The following is a 13782-nucleotide window of genomic DNA, read 5'->3' as shown; positions in this document are numbered from 1 at the left end:
GGACAGTGCAGAGAGCTTGGCTGGGCCCCTCCAGGGGAAGTGCGTTTTGGGGGAGCCCGGCCGGGGCAGGCCCTGGCCTGGCTGATCACACCACTCCCGAGGGACCGGAGCGATTCCCCGCCCCATGACCAGGCTCAACCTGGCAGACACAGTTGTCTCCCAGCAGGGCCAGTGAGTGTGGCCGGGAGGCAGGGCGTGGGGGAGTTGATTTCTTGCAGGGGGTGGGGGTACTGGGCTGTGAGGGGGCAGGAAAGATGTGTATGTTGGGGCACTAGGGAGTGGGGGCATAAGCACCGACTTCTGCTCCCGCCGGTGGGTGCTCAACCCCGCCTCTGCCCCCGGCCCTGTGCCAACCCTACCCTTTCCATGAGGCCCCGCCCTGCCCCGCCCCCTCCCACCCCTGCCACGCCCCCATTCCATCCCCTTCCCCAAAGTCCAGGCCCCAACTCCACCCCCTCCCTGCCCCTATTCCAGGAGGTGAGGGGGATCTAGTGCTTAAAGTTGGAGGGCAGGCTGGGAGACAGGACTCCTGGGTTCTTTCCCCAGCTCTAGGAGGGGCATGGGGTCTAGTGGTTAGAGCAGGGGCCTGGGAGTCAGGACTCCTGGGTTCTATTCCCAGCTCTAGGAGGGAAGTAGTGTCTAGTGGTTAGACCATGGGGGTGCGGTTCTGTGCGTCAGGACTCCTGGGTTCCATCTCTGGCTTTGCAGTAGGCTTATTATGTGACAAGGTAATTGGTTCCATTCTCTATGCCTCAGTTTCCCCATCAGTAAAATAGAGAAAATTATTAAGTGTGTCATGGCAGAGCCCTATCATGCCAAGTGCTGCACAGAGTGAAAGACAATCACTGCCCCAAAGAGCTCACAGTCTGACAAAGGAAGGGTTAACATCTGCATTTTACAGATGGGAAACTGAGGCACGATGCGATGACAGGACTTGCCAAAGGTGACACAGGGAGTCTGTGGCAAAACTGGGGATTGAACCCACGTCTGCTGAGTTCCAATCTAGTGCCTAAACTAATGGAAAGAAAAAACAGTATTTCCTCACCTCCACGCAGGGAGTGCAAGGGTTAATTCATTAGCATTGAAAAGCGCTAGGGACTCCTTCCGGGGGGACAGGGATTAGAGAGCAATGATATCAATATATAGCACTGTTATTACAGCTGATTGAAAAAACAGCACAAAATGTTGCCTTGATTAAAAGAAAATTACTCCTGTTTCCAAATTTTTATATTTTAAAATACAGCTCATCGAAAAGCCAAAACATTTTGGACACATATTTCTCATTAACAATTTTTTTTGGAGTCAGGGGGAGGGTGTTAGCAAAAAATCGATTTGGGGACAAAAATGTGCATGAAAAATCAAAATTTGGCAATTTGCTACCTGCTGTAATGATTCCACTCCAGTGGTCTGGCACTGCCTCAGCTGAGCTACCGCTGTCCGTCACCCTCCTGTCACATCAGAGTATACTGGCTGGAAGGCCCTAGAATTTAGTCAGGAGTAGGAGAGGATTTGGGGAGTTTCACTGATATTTATTTAGTCACAAACTTTCGAGCAACAGTGGGAGTCATTTACACAGCTTTGCTCAGCCAACTGGGGAAGAAATCCAGCAGCACATGACATAAGGGGCCAATAAATTCAAGGGATCGAATGATTGACCAAACATTTGTTCCTACAGGGTACGTGGTATGAACACTGGGGAGTTTCAGTGGACTGCATTGCTGTGTTTCTGAGGAGCATGTCTGTGTGCAGGGTCAGGTGGGGAGCAGGCCAATGCAGGTGACTACCCAGAGCACCGTGGTCAGGGGATCTGCCATGGTCAAGAGGCAAGGAGTGAGGTGGGCCTCGGGTGTGAGGCTGCAGAAGGGAGCTTGGGGCAATGGGGCGGGAGACAATGAGGCTCAAGGGTGATGCAGGGAGTGGTGGGGAGGCAGATAGGGCCATGGGCATGGGTGGGGAGCTCAGGGAGGCAGCTGGAGCCAGAGGCCCCAAAATACAAGTTCACCAGGATGTCATATTCCTTAAGGCTGGCCCTGATTATAAGCCTGACACTTCCTGTTATAAGACCCTGTTTTCAGTCGCTTATAACTTTGCCAGACTTTATCCATTTCTGAGAACGAGGCTAGGGAAAGATATGTTCTTTTGTGCATGTTAAAAAAATCTTGTGACCTATTCTTTGAGTAGCTCTAGCACTCCCGGCTTTGAAGCAGGGACTTGAAATTTGGCTGGGGAGTTGCTTTCGTATGAGGGACGTGCCTTTTACTTTTCTGGTGAAAATTCACCCAAATTTGAACAAATTCTAAGCCTTTAAAAAAATCACAGTTTGAGACTTGCTAGAGCTTTGCTGTTAAATATCCCCAAAGACTTTGGCTAAACTTAGTATGCTCCAGTCTAAGGCTAAGCAGGCCAGTCCTAGGTGAGAGGCAGGGGAGTAGATTGGGACACAGAATCTGGGCAGGAGCCTTGGACTGAAGACTGGTGGGGAGGAGAGAGAAGGAAATTGGGACTGGGATTTGGGGTGGAGACAGATTGGGACCAGCTGGGTAAGGAGACTGTGACTTGCACCAGGGACAGAGGGGACTGGGACTGAGAACCAGAAAGGGAAATGAAGGTGGGGTGGGACTGAGATCAGACGAGGAGCTGGGACAGAGGCTGGGAATCAGTGAAACGGGCAAGGAGCGGGCAGTCAAGCACTCAAAAGTTAGGAAATGCCAGAATAAAGGATGGCTGTGTCACCTTAACTCTGCCCCTTGTGCATATACATTATGGCACAGTCTTTCATTACATGACTGCATGCTATTTTTGTCACAAACCCCTGTCTCATTCAGTATACAGGTTGGACTTGTTCTAGGGTTGTATAGTGAAGGAGGCTGTTCTCTGTAGAACCCCTGCCTCATTCGTTGAACACGTTAGAAGCTATGTAGTGAAAGAGCCAGGGAGTGGCAGGCTGAGAAAAGAGGATCTCATGGTTGAGGTAGTTGAATTTTGCCCTGGAGAACTGGATTTTATTCCTGTCTCTGTCACTGAGTTCCTGTGTGCTGCTGGTCAAGTCACTTAAACCACACTTTTCATAGGCAGTGACTAATTGTGTATTCCTCATTTCGTGGGTGTCTGACCTAAGACCGTGAGCACTTGCAGCTGCACCCGCAGTCAGTAGGAGCTGTGCTTTGAACATGCTATCTATTGTGTAACAAAAAATCAGGTCCTAGGTGTCTCATATTAGACACCCAAAATTAATGGATTCTCTTGCCCTTAATCTCCTTGTGCCTCATCTGTGAAATGGGGGTCATGCCTCCTCTTCAATAGCTGTGAAGCACTCGGATGTTATAGTGATGAGCACCCTAGAAAAGCCTAAGAAGAAATTAATAATTCTGTCTTCAGCGCAGGATATGAATCATGTTCACTCAATAGTCAGGGGACACCATTGAACAAGGAGAAAGCAACCTATTGAATACATCCATCCTGTGCACTGAATCAGGCAGGGGTCCGGTGGAAAAACTAGCATGCGATTATGTATTCATAGACTACACCGTAACGTATTGGGAAACTGAGACCCAAGAGGGAGTTGGTGACAGAACAGGGAATTGAATCCTAGCTGTCTCACTTCTAAGCTTGTGCGCTAACAACTGCACCACCCTTCTTGCATTCAGTGCCTCTGGCCATGTCACCACTAGCTAAAAAGTTGTATTTTAACTGTGCAATAACTAACGTTAAATACCCCATTGTGGCCAAGGCAAGCTGTAATGTTAGCACAGGGTGTTCTGGTGGAGTTAAAAATACACTTTTCCCTAGTATAAGTACCAGCTCCTTGTACCGGTAGCCTAGCCATAAGGGAAGGATGTACCCAAAGAAATAATGGAGCACATGGGTTTCCGTGGGGCAGTTCTGTACAGCGGAGCAGAGCTGGCCAAAAAATGGACTTTCCAACCTGCAAAAAAATCCAAAAAAACCCCAAACCCCAGTCCCAAATCAGGATATTTCAACATTTTTTACTAAATGAAATTCTTGAGGAAAAATTGTTTCAGGGCAATCCAAATGTTTTGATTTTGATAAATACAAAATGTTTTGATTTTGGCCCTTGATTTTTTTAATATATAAAATGTAAAATTCTCAATGAAAAGTTGTTTCAAAAGAAAAGCCAAAAATCCAAACTTTTTTCCTGAAAATGTTGCAATTTTGACATTTTCAAAACTTTTGACTGTTTTGACATTTTCAAATCCCCCCTCCCCAATTTTCTAAGCAAAATTTCATCAAAGTCCATAAGATTTTGCCAAAATTTTTGGTTTAACCAAAATGACATTTTCTGATAGAAAATGGTTTCAACTAAAATTTTCCAACCAGCTCGGAGGAGCTTTGTTCCCCCTTGTGGCTCCTCTTCGTACCCCTTTGCACCAGCACCGGGGCTGGCGCTGCCCGCTCCCCACTCCCAGGTGCATTGCTGGGGCACTAGCACTTTGGGACGCAAGGCACTGTTTAAATGCAAGTGATGACAATCCAAGTGTTTCTCTGCTGGCTGCAGGCATCCTCTGACTGCTGGGCGACTGTAGACAGAACTGGCATAGCTACTCACTGCAAACAGTTTACTCAGTCCATTCTGCCCATGAACCCATCACGACCCCAGCAGATTTTCTCAGACACTGAAATTGTTGGATGAAGGGAGTTATTTAGGGAGCTTTTATTTTGTGGCTGTTGTGGTTGCACTCTGGAGGATGTGGAACACAGATGGGAGAGCATAGTCTGTGCATTTCTCCTGTGAAACAGTCTGCAGTGATTCTGGCAACAAGATGGCTGCCATCTCTGTGCCTGATCTGCACAGGACATGTGGCTGTGCCAGCCCCAGCCCTGGTTTTGTAACTCAAGCTATCTACAGCAGCCCTGGCTTTTAGCGTTGGATATTGCCAAGATGGTGGCCATCACACCTGCTGCACAGGGAGCTCCCACATGAATAGGTTTTGCAGCAGGCTCAAGAACCCCCTGCTCAGGTGCCCTAAAACTGACCCACCCACACTCCACAGCCTTCAGGACTCCCTGATGGCCACTGGGGAGGGGGTGGATATTGTCTGTTTCAGTCCCAACCCACCCCACACAGAACCCCCACCCTGGTTGGCTGAGCCACTACTTTGGATTGGCCAACAAGCCTACATGGAAGGGTTGTTGTCATTGGCTAGTTGCTTTATTTTTAAACCCCATTGGCTGCATGGAGCTGTGGGGCAGGCATAACAGGGGAACTGATGGGAGCAGCAAAGAGCAATAAGGGGACCTACAAGCTGGACAAATCCAGCAGAGCCCTGTGCTCTAGGGCCTACAGGGTGCTGCTCACCGAGGGCCAGTCACCAGCTGGGGCAGAGGGGCCTGGGGGGGGGGGTGTCTCAGCCCAGGTCCCTGTGGATGAGTTATTAAGCCATTGGCCCCCTTGTTCAGAGGGAAAGCTTCACTTTCAATCCTCCAGCCTGGCATAGGAGACACCTTGCCAGACGCCCCCCACCCCAAACATCAGGCCAATGTCTCCTTACAAAGCCAAAGAGCTTTATTTCCAGATGCTCTGGGCAGGTCCTTGAGGCGCCAGCAGGGATGCTCAAGGCTACGATGATGTGCCGAGGACACTGGTACGGCGAGGGGGGAGGGAGGGAAGGAAGGCATCTGGCTAGGACACACACTTCCCAAAGTGTCCACTCGTTTCTGGTTGCCTCAGTATTTGGACTGTGAGGATGCCTCAGCCTGAGCACAGAGGAACCCCAAATAAGAAGGCACTTTAGGAAGAATCCCTGGCCCTGATTATCACTGGCCCCTTCCAAGCCAGGGATTCTGAACAGCCAGTCACCACAGCTTCCATTGAATGGTGCCTCTTGCCCTGAGCAGTGTCAGTATGGCCCAGCAGCCATATTGGATTTACCACCTCAGCGTCCACAGCCAGGACGAGCAGGCCGCATAGGGCTGGCACGCCTAGGGCTGAGACTAGGTCTCCTCAGTGACGAACTTCATCTCGGCATTGCGGGAGCCAGAGAGGACGGCGCCGTCCCGCACCCGGCGCCGGAAGAGGAAGGGGAAAGCCTTCTTGAAGGACTTCCTGAAGCTGTCGCCCATGAAGGCGTAGACGATGGGGTTGATGGAGGAGTTGGCGTAGGACATGCAGTTGGCCCACGTCTTGATCTTGTAGGTCTCGTAGTTGGCCTGAAAGCTGCCATAGAAGCCCTGGAAGAGGAGGTAGAGCTGGATGGGGCCCCAGCACACAGTGAAGAGTACCACGATCACCACCACCATCTTGGACACCTTGGCCCTCATGGCGACAGAGTGCTCGGACAGGTGCTGTACCTGCTGAGAGAGGGGAGCAGGAACAGAGGCCTGGTTTAGAGCAGGGGGGCTAGGATCCAGGACTCCTGGGTTTATCCCTGGCTCTGAGAGGCGAGTGGGGTCTAGTGGTTAGAGCAGGGGAGTTGAGGGTGAGGACTCCATGCCCTATTGAGAAAAGTCCTGAGGCTGGGTGATGGGGCTTCCAGATATATTGGGCAGAGGGGGGCCCCAATATAGACACCCCAGTTTACTGCCCCCGTCTCACCTGGTAGTTGTGATCAATGGGCTCCACGATGGGGCGCCCCACACGCTTGAGCATGACAGAGTAGCAGAGGCAGATGGTGAGCAGAGGCAGCAGGTAGACAGCCAGGAAGGTGTAGAGGATGATGCTGCGCTCCTGGATCTTGCTGGCGAAGGCCTCGATGCAGTAGGTGCGCAGCCCATACCAGTAGCCCACCTCAGTGCGGTGGTACATGGCTATGGGCAGCGAGAGAAGGAAGGAGCCTGGGGACAGGAGGGCAAAGGGGTGAAAGGCAAGATGGGGCCAGTGCTCTGGGAAGACCTGGGGTCCAGCTATGGCTCTGAGCATAAAGAGAACTGATTTGGCACATTCATGAATGGCTGAGGCTGATCAGCATAGAGGGGCTCTCGGTTAGCGTCCGTCTCTGTTCAGCAAAGACCCAGGAGAGTAGAATAGCAGGGGGCTGTGGGTCAGGATTGAGGGGCAAAAGCAGAGATGAGGTGGGGAGGCAAGGCCTGGAATAGCAGGGGATACAGGTTGGGATTGAGAGGGGCCAGACGAGCTCTGTGTGTAGGGATCCTGGGCTGGGATACCAGGGGGCTGTGGATTGGATTGAGGTGAATTAGCAGATTTGTGGGTGCTGGTGGGATAGAATCAGAACAGAAGGTGGAAGCTTCTATTGACCATCAGATGCCAAGGCACAAATATAAATTCCCTCTGCCTCTGTTTAGAGATCCCAGAGGAGACCTTGCACTGGGTATGGGGCTGTGCTGCTGGGCTCAGGACTGGCCAGGATCAGGCCAGGAATCCCTGGGAAACCTTTTACAAGAGCTTTGCAGGGTCGGTGTCCTGGATGCATGTTCAGGGACACAGCTCTCCTCCCTCCTTCCCTTCCTTCCATCACCCCTAGGGGGCCCCTTCCCCAGCTCTTTGCTCTCCCCCAGCCCTGACACATCCCACTCACTCATCCAGATGGCCACGCTGACGCCCATGGCCACGCGTGGGGTGCGGTAGCGCAGCGACTGCAGCGGGTAGAGGGTGGCGTAGCAGCGGTCCATGCTCATCGCCATCAGGGTGATGCAGGTGGCCTGCGCTGTCACCTTCAGAGAGCAAGGGTGGCCCAATGACCCAAGGCAAAGGCAATTGGGGGGCCCTGGGCCCTTTGTCAAGCACCACCCTCCCTACAGGGCAGGGCCCTGGGACTGTAAAGCGCCCCAAGTATCAGCAGCTGCAGCATGTCCCTCCCCAGCACACCCATGCACACACTCACCCATGCATCTTTGCACCCCAGCCCAACCAGCCCCTTCCCCCAGCCAGCCAGCCCTACCTGTTGCAGGTAGTTGACGAGTTTGCACATGAAGTCACCGAAGATCCAGCTGGGCAGGGGGTAGAGCGTGGCGGTGAAGGGGACACAGCACACCAGGAAGATGATGTCTGTGGTTGCCAGGTTTGCTGGAACAGATGTGGAACTGGGATCAGGGGGAGGGACCATGGTGGGGACTGGCCAGACAATAGGTGGGGGGGGGGGGCTCGGTGGCTCAGGTGCCAGCCTGGGATCCAGAAGCCCAAGGTTCAATGCCTGGCTCAGTCACAGAAGTGGAAAAATCACTTGGTCTCTCCTGTGCCTCAGTTCCCTCCCTCTGCTATGGGGATAACAGGCCTGCCCTTCTCCATAGGGATAAACCGCCAATAATTGGTGGGCACTGGGTGATTGGGCTGTATGAGCCCCAGAGCCCAGGCTGAGTCCCTCATTCCTGATGTACTCAGAACAGCCCACTGGGAATGAAGAGCTGGGTGGGAGTGGGTAGTGTTGGGAATTATGGGCAGGGCGCCTGTCAGCCCCACATTCTCCACTCCCATTTGAAGATGCCAGCCTCCCGCCTACTCCCCTTTATCCCCATTGTCTTCCCCCAGCCAGAGCCCCTGCCCCACCATTTATCCCCTAGTGGCCCCCCTCACTGCAGCCCCAAACACTTCTCTCTCTATTCCCCCAACTTTCCTACCTGCACCCTCCCAACCCCCAGCACTGCTCCCCCCTGTTCTCCCAAACCCCCATATTCCCGTGCTCTGCCCCAGATACGCTATAAGAATCTGAGCCACTCACATTGGGGGGGGATGTGCATCTGGAACCCCTGGAACAGCTGACCCAATGACTTGCTTTCCTCTGATCACACGCAGTGCTCTTGCTCAGGAAATCTGCCTACATTATCTTAACAGTCTGTCACCTTTGCTCTGTTTAATCAATACTGGTTTCCTTGTCCATCCAAAATCAGAGCCTGCCTGTGGATTTTAGAGCACTTTACAATGTCGCTCTTATACTAGAAATTTTGGCCTCGGGAAAACTTTCAGAAGGAACAAGGACATGCTTGAGATACAGTAGCTGAAAGCTGCCCCCAGCAGGGCTCAAACTTAGCACACAGGTGCAATTTAGGCTCAAGATTTACAGCCCCAGTCCTTTGAGCCACCCACTCACTTTAATATATGTACTCTGCTGCTATTAACAGAACCCTCCTCTTGCTACACATGCCAAGTTCAGTCTCTTTGGGCTGACAGTTCAACGTATTCTGACCCAGAAATCCCAACTCTAAGTTTGCTTCCAGTGGGTGCCATGCACTAACTGAGCAACTGAGATCAGTTGGACCACAGCTGTAGTACTTTGAGCCTCTGCTGTTGGCTAAAGACATGAGAACAGGTTGGTGTTGTAAAGAGCTGGGTTTTTGGGGAGCTGTATCTCGGGAACCCCTTTCTCACATAATCCCAAATTTGGGTCACTAACTCTACCCCAAGCCCCCATGAGGTGTAGCAATTTTCAAGACAATTGGAGTCAGTGTGTGGATTTCAGAGGACTTAGAATAGTCCCTCTTTAAACAGAAAGCAAGTATGGACCCCCACCCACAGCAGAATGGGTGCTCTGTTATAATGGGGGGAACGCAGTGCTACAGGGAATTTCCAGAGTCAGGGGAGTTGAGGGATCCCTGGGCTGGGATAGCAGGGGGCTGTGTCTCATGATTGAGGGGCATTGGCTGCGGGGAGCCCAGTGCCACTCTCTTGCTAATGGACAGTACAGTGCATGTTGTTGAGCCATGATGATGATCATTGATGGAGAGGGGTGTTTCAGGCCAGGAGTAGTGTGCAGGGGCTAGCACTGGGGGGAGCAGCAGGAGAGAAGGCATCCAGGCACTGAGGTTGGTGGGGGTGGTTCTGGAGCACCCACCAGGAGGGTGGTGAGGCACCCAGGAGCAGGGGGGCTGGAGCTGAGGCAGGGGAACCCACTGGGGTGGAGGGGGATGGTGCTCGGGAATGGGGGCGGGGCTGGTGCTCGAGCACTCAGCTGGGGGAGGGATGGTGTTTGGAGGTGAGGGGGGGGCTGGAGCTGGGGCATTCAGCTAGGGGAGGGAAGATGCCAGGGGATGGGGGGGCTGCTGTTGGGCACCCAGACAGGGAAGGGAAGATGCCCAGGGACAAAAGGGGGGGGGCTGGCACTGTGTCACCCAACCAGGGGAGAGGAGGGATGGTGTCCAGAAGCAAGTGGGCAGGTGCTGGGGCACCCATCCAGGGGAGAGAAGGTACCCAGCGGCCAGGGAGGGCTGGTGCACCCAGCCGGGGGTGGGATGGTGCCTGGGGATGGGGTTGAGGCACTGAGCCAGGGGAGGGATGGTGCCTAGAGGTATGGGAGGTCAGGTGCTGGTGCACCCAGCTGGGTGAGAGAAGGTGCCCAGGGGCCAGGGAGGGCTGGAGCACCCAGCCGGGGGAGGGATGGTGCCCAGAGGCAGGGGGGCAGATGCTGGGGCACCCAGCTGTGGGAGGGCTGGTGCCCAGGGGCTAGGGAGGGCTGGCGCACCCAGCCAGGGGAGGGATGGGAGGGACGCTCACCGATGTAGAAGTTGGTGGCTGTGCGCATCTGCCGGTGCTTGGACACCACGTAGATGACGAGTGAGTTGCCCACCAGCCCCAGCAGCATGACGAGGGCATAGAAAAGCGGCACCAGCCAAGCATCCGTCAGGAATGGGGGTGACGTGTCCTCCCCACTGCTATTAAAGATCCACAGCCCCCTCCTGCCAGGGCCCGCCGGCGTGCTCATGTCCATGTGCGGGGCAGCAGTGGGCACTGGTGTCCAAGAGCCATTGTCCAGCCAGCCGCCCAACGGGGAGGGCTCTGCATCCATCCTTGGCAACCCTGCCATGCCTCTGAGCCCAGGGCAGGTGGGCGCTGGAGTCAGGACTGGTCCCTGTTTCCAACGTGCCAATCCTGGCCAGCTTCTTCCCTGGGGAGGGGGAACATATAAACAGAAAGGAAACTGAGGCAAGGGGTGGGGGTTGATCCAGCAGAGATGGGGCACAAAAGCCAGAGCTAGTAACATCACCCCCCACCCCCCGAAACGGTCCAGCTGCTCCAAGTGCCTTGGCTTTGTCCTGCACCCCCCGAGACACCCCCCGCTGAGTTGCCCCCCCCGTCCATTCACTGAGCTGCGCTCAGCTCCTGAGGACCCCTCCTAGCCCAGCCTGGCACTGCTGGGCATCAGTTTCCTTGGGCCACCGCTGAGCTAGCCCCAGCTACTGGTGGGTCCCCTATGGAAGTGCGGGGTCGTCAAGACTCCTGGGTTCCCAACTCTAGCAGGGGGCTGGGAGCCAGGACTCCTGGTTCGATCCCTGGCTCTGGGAAGGGGGGCGGGCTCTAGCCTCCCCACAAGCTGCTCCCAGTGGCCCGTTCCCCTTCTCCCCCAGCTCTCACCTGCGCTGTCCGGGACGGGGGCAGCTAGCGCGGGGCGGGCGGGCTCCGCGCAGGGCTGCGCTCTCCAGTCCCCGATGCTGCGAGCGCGGGTCTGCAGCCAGGCTGAGAGCGGCTCCCGGAGCCCCCTCAGTGTACCGGGGGCGGGGGGAGCGCCAAGCTCTGATTGGGTGGTGGGAGCCAGCGCTGGGGGGATGTGTGCTGGTGGGGCTCGTCCCAGCAAGGGGCTCCAGAGGGACCAGACCCCTCGCCTGGAGTCCACGGGGACGGGCTCGCACCCCCTGCCGAGACTCCGTGGAGCAGTTTGCCAGCGGCTCCCTTCATATACTGGCAGGAGAAGCAGTTTAGGGGGAAGTATTGCATGGAGTAGAGTGCGGGAGGGGAGCCAGGACTCCTGGGTTCTAGTCCCAGCTCTGCTGCCGCCGCCTCTGTTGTGAGCGCCCTTGGTTTAGTCACTCTTATTTGGCCCCTTGGGACCATGCTCCTTACCTGCTGCTAGGGGGCGGGGACAATCTGTGAGAGGAGGGGAGTGAAATATTTGAAACCCAAGGTAAAGCCGCCCCCTTTGTCTGGGCAGGAGGACTCATTTGGTTGAAAACATGCCCCCCCCCATGTGTGTTGCTGGGGAACGGGGAGGTTCTGGACCCTCCCCCCGCCCCCCAGTGCCTTGGCACTGCACAGGGCAGATAGCCGCGGCTCTGATGGACAAACGGCCACTTTGTCGGATTTCACCAGAAAGCCCCATTTAGAGGGGAGCAAACAGCAGAAATGGGGGGGGGTGACATTTCCAGCAAAATGGTTCATAAATTCTCCCCAGTTTGGGGGCTTCGTTAGCCGTAATAACCAGCTGGGCCTTCACTGACACCACCAAAAATCAGTAACTCAGTACATTGAAATGTATTAGAGTAAAGGGGCCCCCTGCTAAGCCCCGACCCCTCTCCCTGCAGCACAGCGCCCCCTAGCACAACACTGGAGTATTGGGGTCAGCGCTGACTGCCAGGGGAAAGCGCCTCCTACCGAGCTCCTCTCCCTGCAGCACACTGCCCCCCAGGACATGGGGCTCGACACTGGCTCCCTGGGGAGTTACCTACCCTGCTCCCTGCAGTACAGCACCCCCTAGTGCCTTGAGTGCTGAACCTAATCAACTGCTCTGCTGAAACCAAGATAGCTCGCCCCAGTTGTGTTCCTGTCACCAGCCACTTTATACCCGCATCCCAAAACAGGCTCCGCTTGGCCTGGCATCATTAGTCCTTTAACCACCTTCGCTGTGTCCAGGAGTGCAAGTACTGTGGTACCCTCCATCCAGGGGATGGGGGAGGGGGGCTGCACTCTGCTCATTAAAGGAGCAGAACATGGCTAGGGACGGCATTCATTCTTTGTATGGCTTTAACAGCACAATACTTTGTTCAAGTTTATTAGCATATGTATTGTGCTGTTATGTTGGTCATGAGTCCTCAAGGGAGGTGGGGATGGAAGGTGTTTAAACAGTGTTTTTGATTCTGTTTCTCCCCTTTGGTCTGAATTATCTATGACATCCATACTGCATCACATCACGTCCAAATCATTAGAGAAATGCCTCTGCTTGCACTGACCGGAGGATGTTTGGATTCTCATGTCAGCCCAGTTCTTACAGGTATCAGGTGTTGTCCCAGTGTACATAGAATTCTTCTTTGCAGCCAAACTAGTCTAACATGCATTTTGTTAACTGGAACTGGAGCAGCAAAACAAAGAAAACAAATGCCTCATTTTTCAGCTTTGTAGGTGAGAGAACTATAAGTGAAGATTATAATGCCGGACACTGACGGCCTTAAACCAGCTGCCTCAGGAATCTGCCAAGAACTTAGCTGAAAATATGTTCCTCATCTTAGCAACGGAGCTAAGACATCACGCATCTGCCCACCTTTATTCGAATGAAGCTCCTTCTGATCTGACAGCTCAGGCATTGTCAGTTTCATCCAGAACAATTTACAAACTTGGAACCTAATCCTGTAAACTCTTAATCATTTGCTCAATCCCATTGAAGACAATGGGACTATTTACATGAGTATGGACCACTTTTGTGGTAAGAGTTTCAGGAGTCTGTTCTGTTCAGGAATCTGTTCCTATAAAGGAAGTTGAATCCTGCACTGAAATGCAATGTTTAGGTACAATACCATAAAGCAGTTTAGGATACAGTTCTACTTAAAATGTATCTTTTACTAAGTCGTACATATGCTGAAATGGCTCCTCACACAACTCCCATATTCCATATAAACAAACTGAATGCTCCGTATGTGGGGGGGAAGTAAGTAGTTAAGCATGTTGGTGTTTGTATATACAAAGGGGGGTACCGGAGGGGACAGGGAGAGCGTGGGGGCCCTGGGCTGGGGGCGAAGCAGAGAGGAGTCACATGAAGGGTCACATGGGGAGGTCATGTCCCCCCCGCTTGTGTCCCTCCCATGAGTGCAGTACCAGCAAGAAATTATTTCTACTTACACCACTGGCTGTGTCCTAATTTCATTTGTTTGGATGAAAACAACGTGTTC

The 13782-nt window shown here is 53.6% G+C and overlaps 1 protein-coding gene across 2 annotated transcripts; it reads right to left on the bottom strand.

Annotated features, from left to right (window-relative positions):
• Nucleotides 1-1386: 1386 nt before the first annotated feature.
• Nucleotides 1387-11699, bottom strand: LOC101933211 (G-protein coupled receptor 54-like). 2 transcript variants are annotated; one of them, XM_005313058.5, is made up of 6 exons: nucleotides 11261-11699; nucleotides 10403-10793; nucleotides 7857-7981; nucleotides 7494-7629; nucleotides 6554-6792; nucleotides 1387-6312 (listed from the first exon to the last, which is right to left on the bottom strand). In XM_005313058.5, the coding sequence occupies exons 2-6, from the start codon at nucleotides 10710-10712 to the stop codon at nucleotides 5953-5955; spliced, it is 1170 nt and encodes a 389-aa protein (XP_005313115.2). In that variant the 5' UTR covers nucleotides 10713-10793; nucleotides 11261-11699; the 3' UTR covers nucleotides 1387-5952. The 2 variants fall into 2 exon arrangements, with proteins under 2 accessions (XP_005313115.2, XP_065432112.1); XM_065576040.1 differs by having other exon boundaries at nucleotides 1387-6189.
• Between the last annotated feature and the right edge of the window lie 2083 nt (nucleotides 11700-13782).

Source organism: Chrysemys picta, chromosome 22, assembly GCF_011386835.1.
Source record: "Chrysemys picta bellii isolate R12L10 chromosome 22, ASM1138683v2, whole genome shotgun sequence".
NCBI classification, from domain to species: domain Eukaryota; kingdom Metazoa; phylum Chordata; order Testudines; family Emydidae; genus Chrysemys; species Chrysemys picta.
The sequence above is the reverse complement of the archived record's forward strand: the minus strand, read 5'-3'. Positions and strand labels throughout refer to the sequence as shown.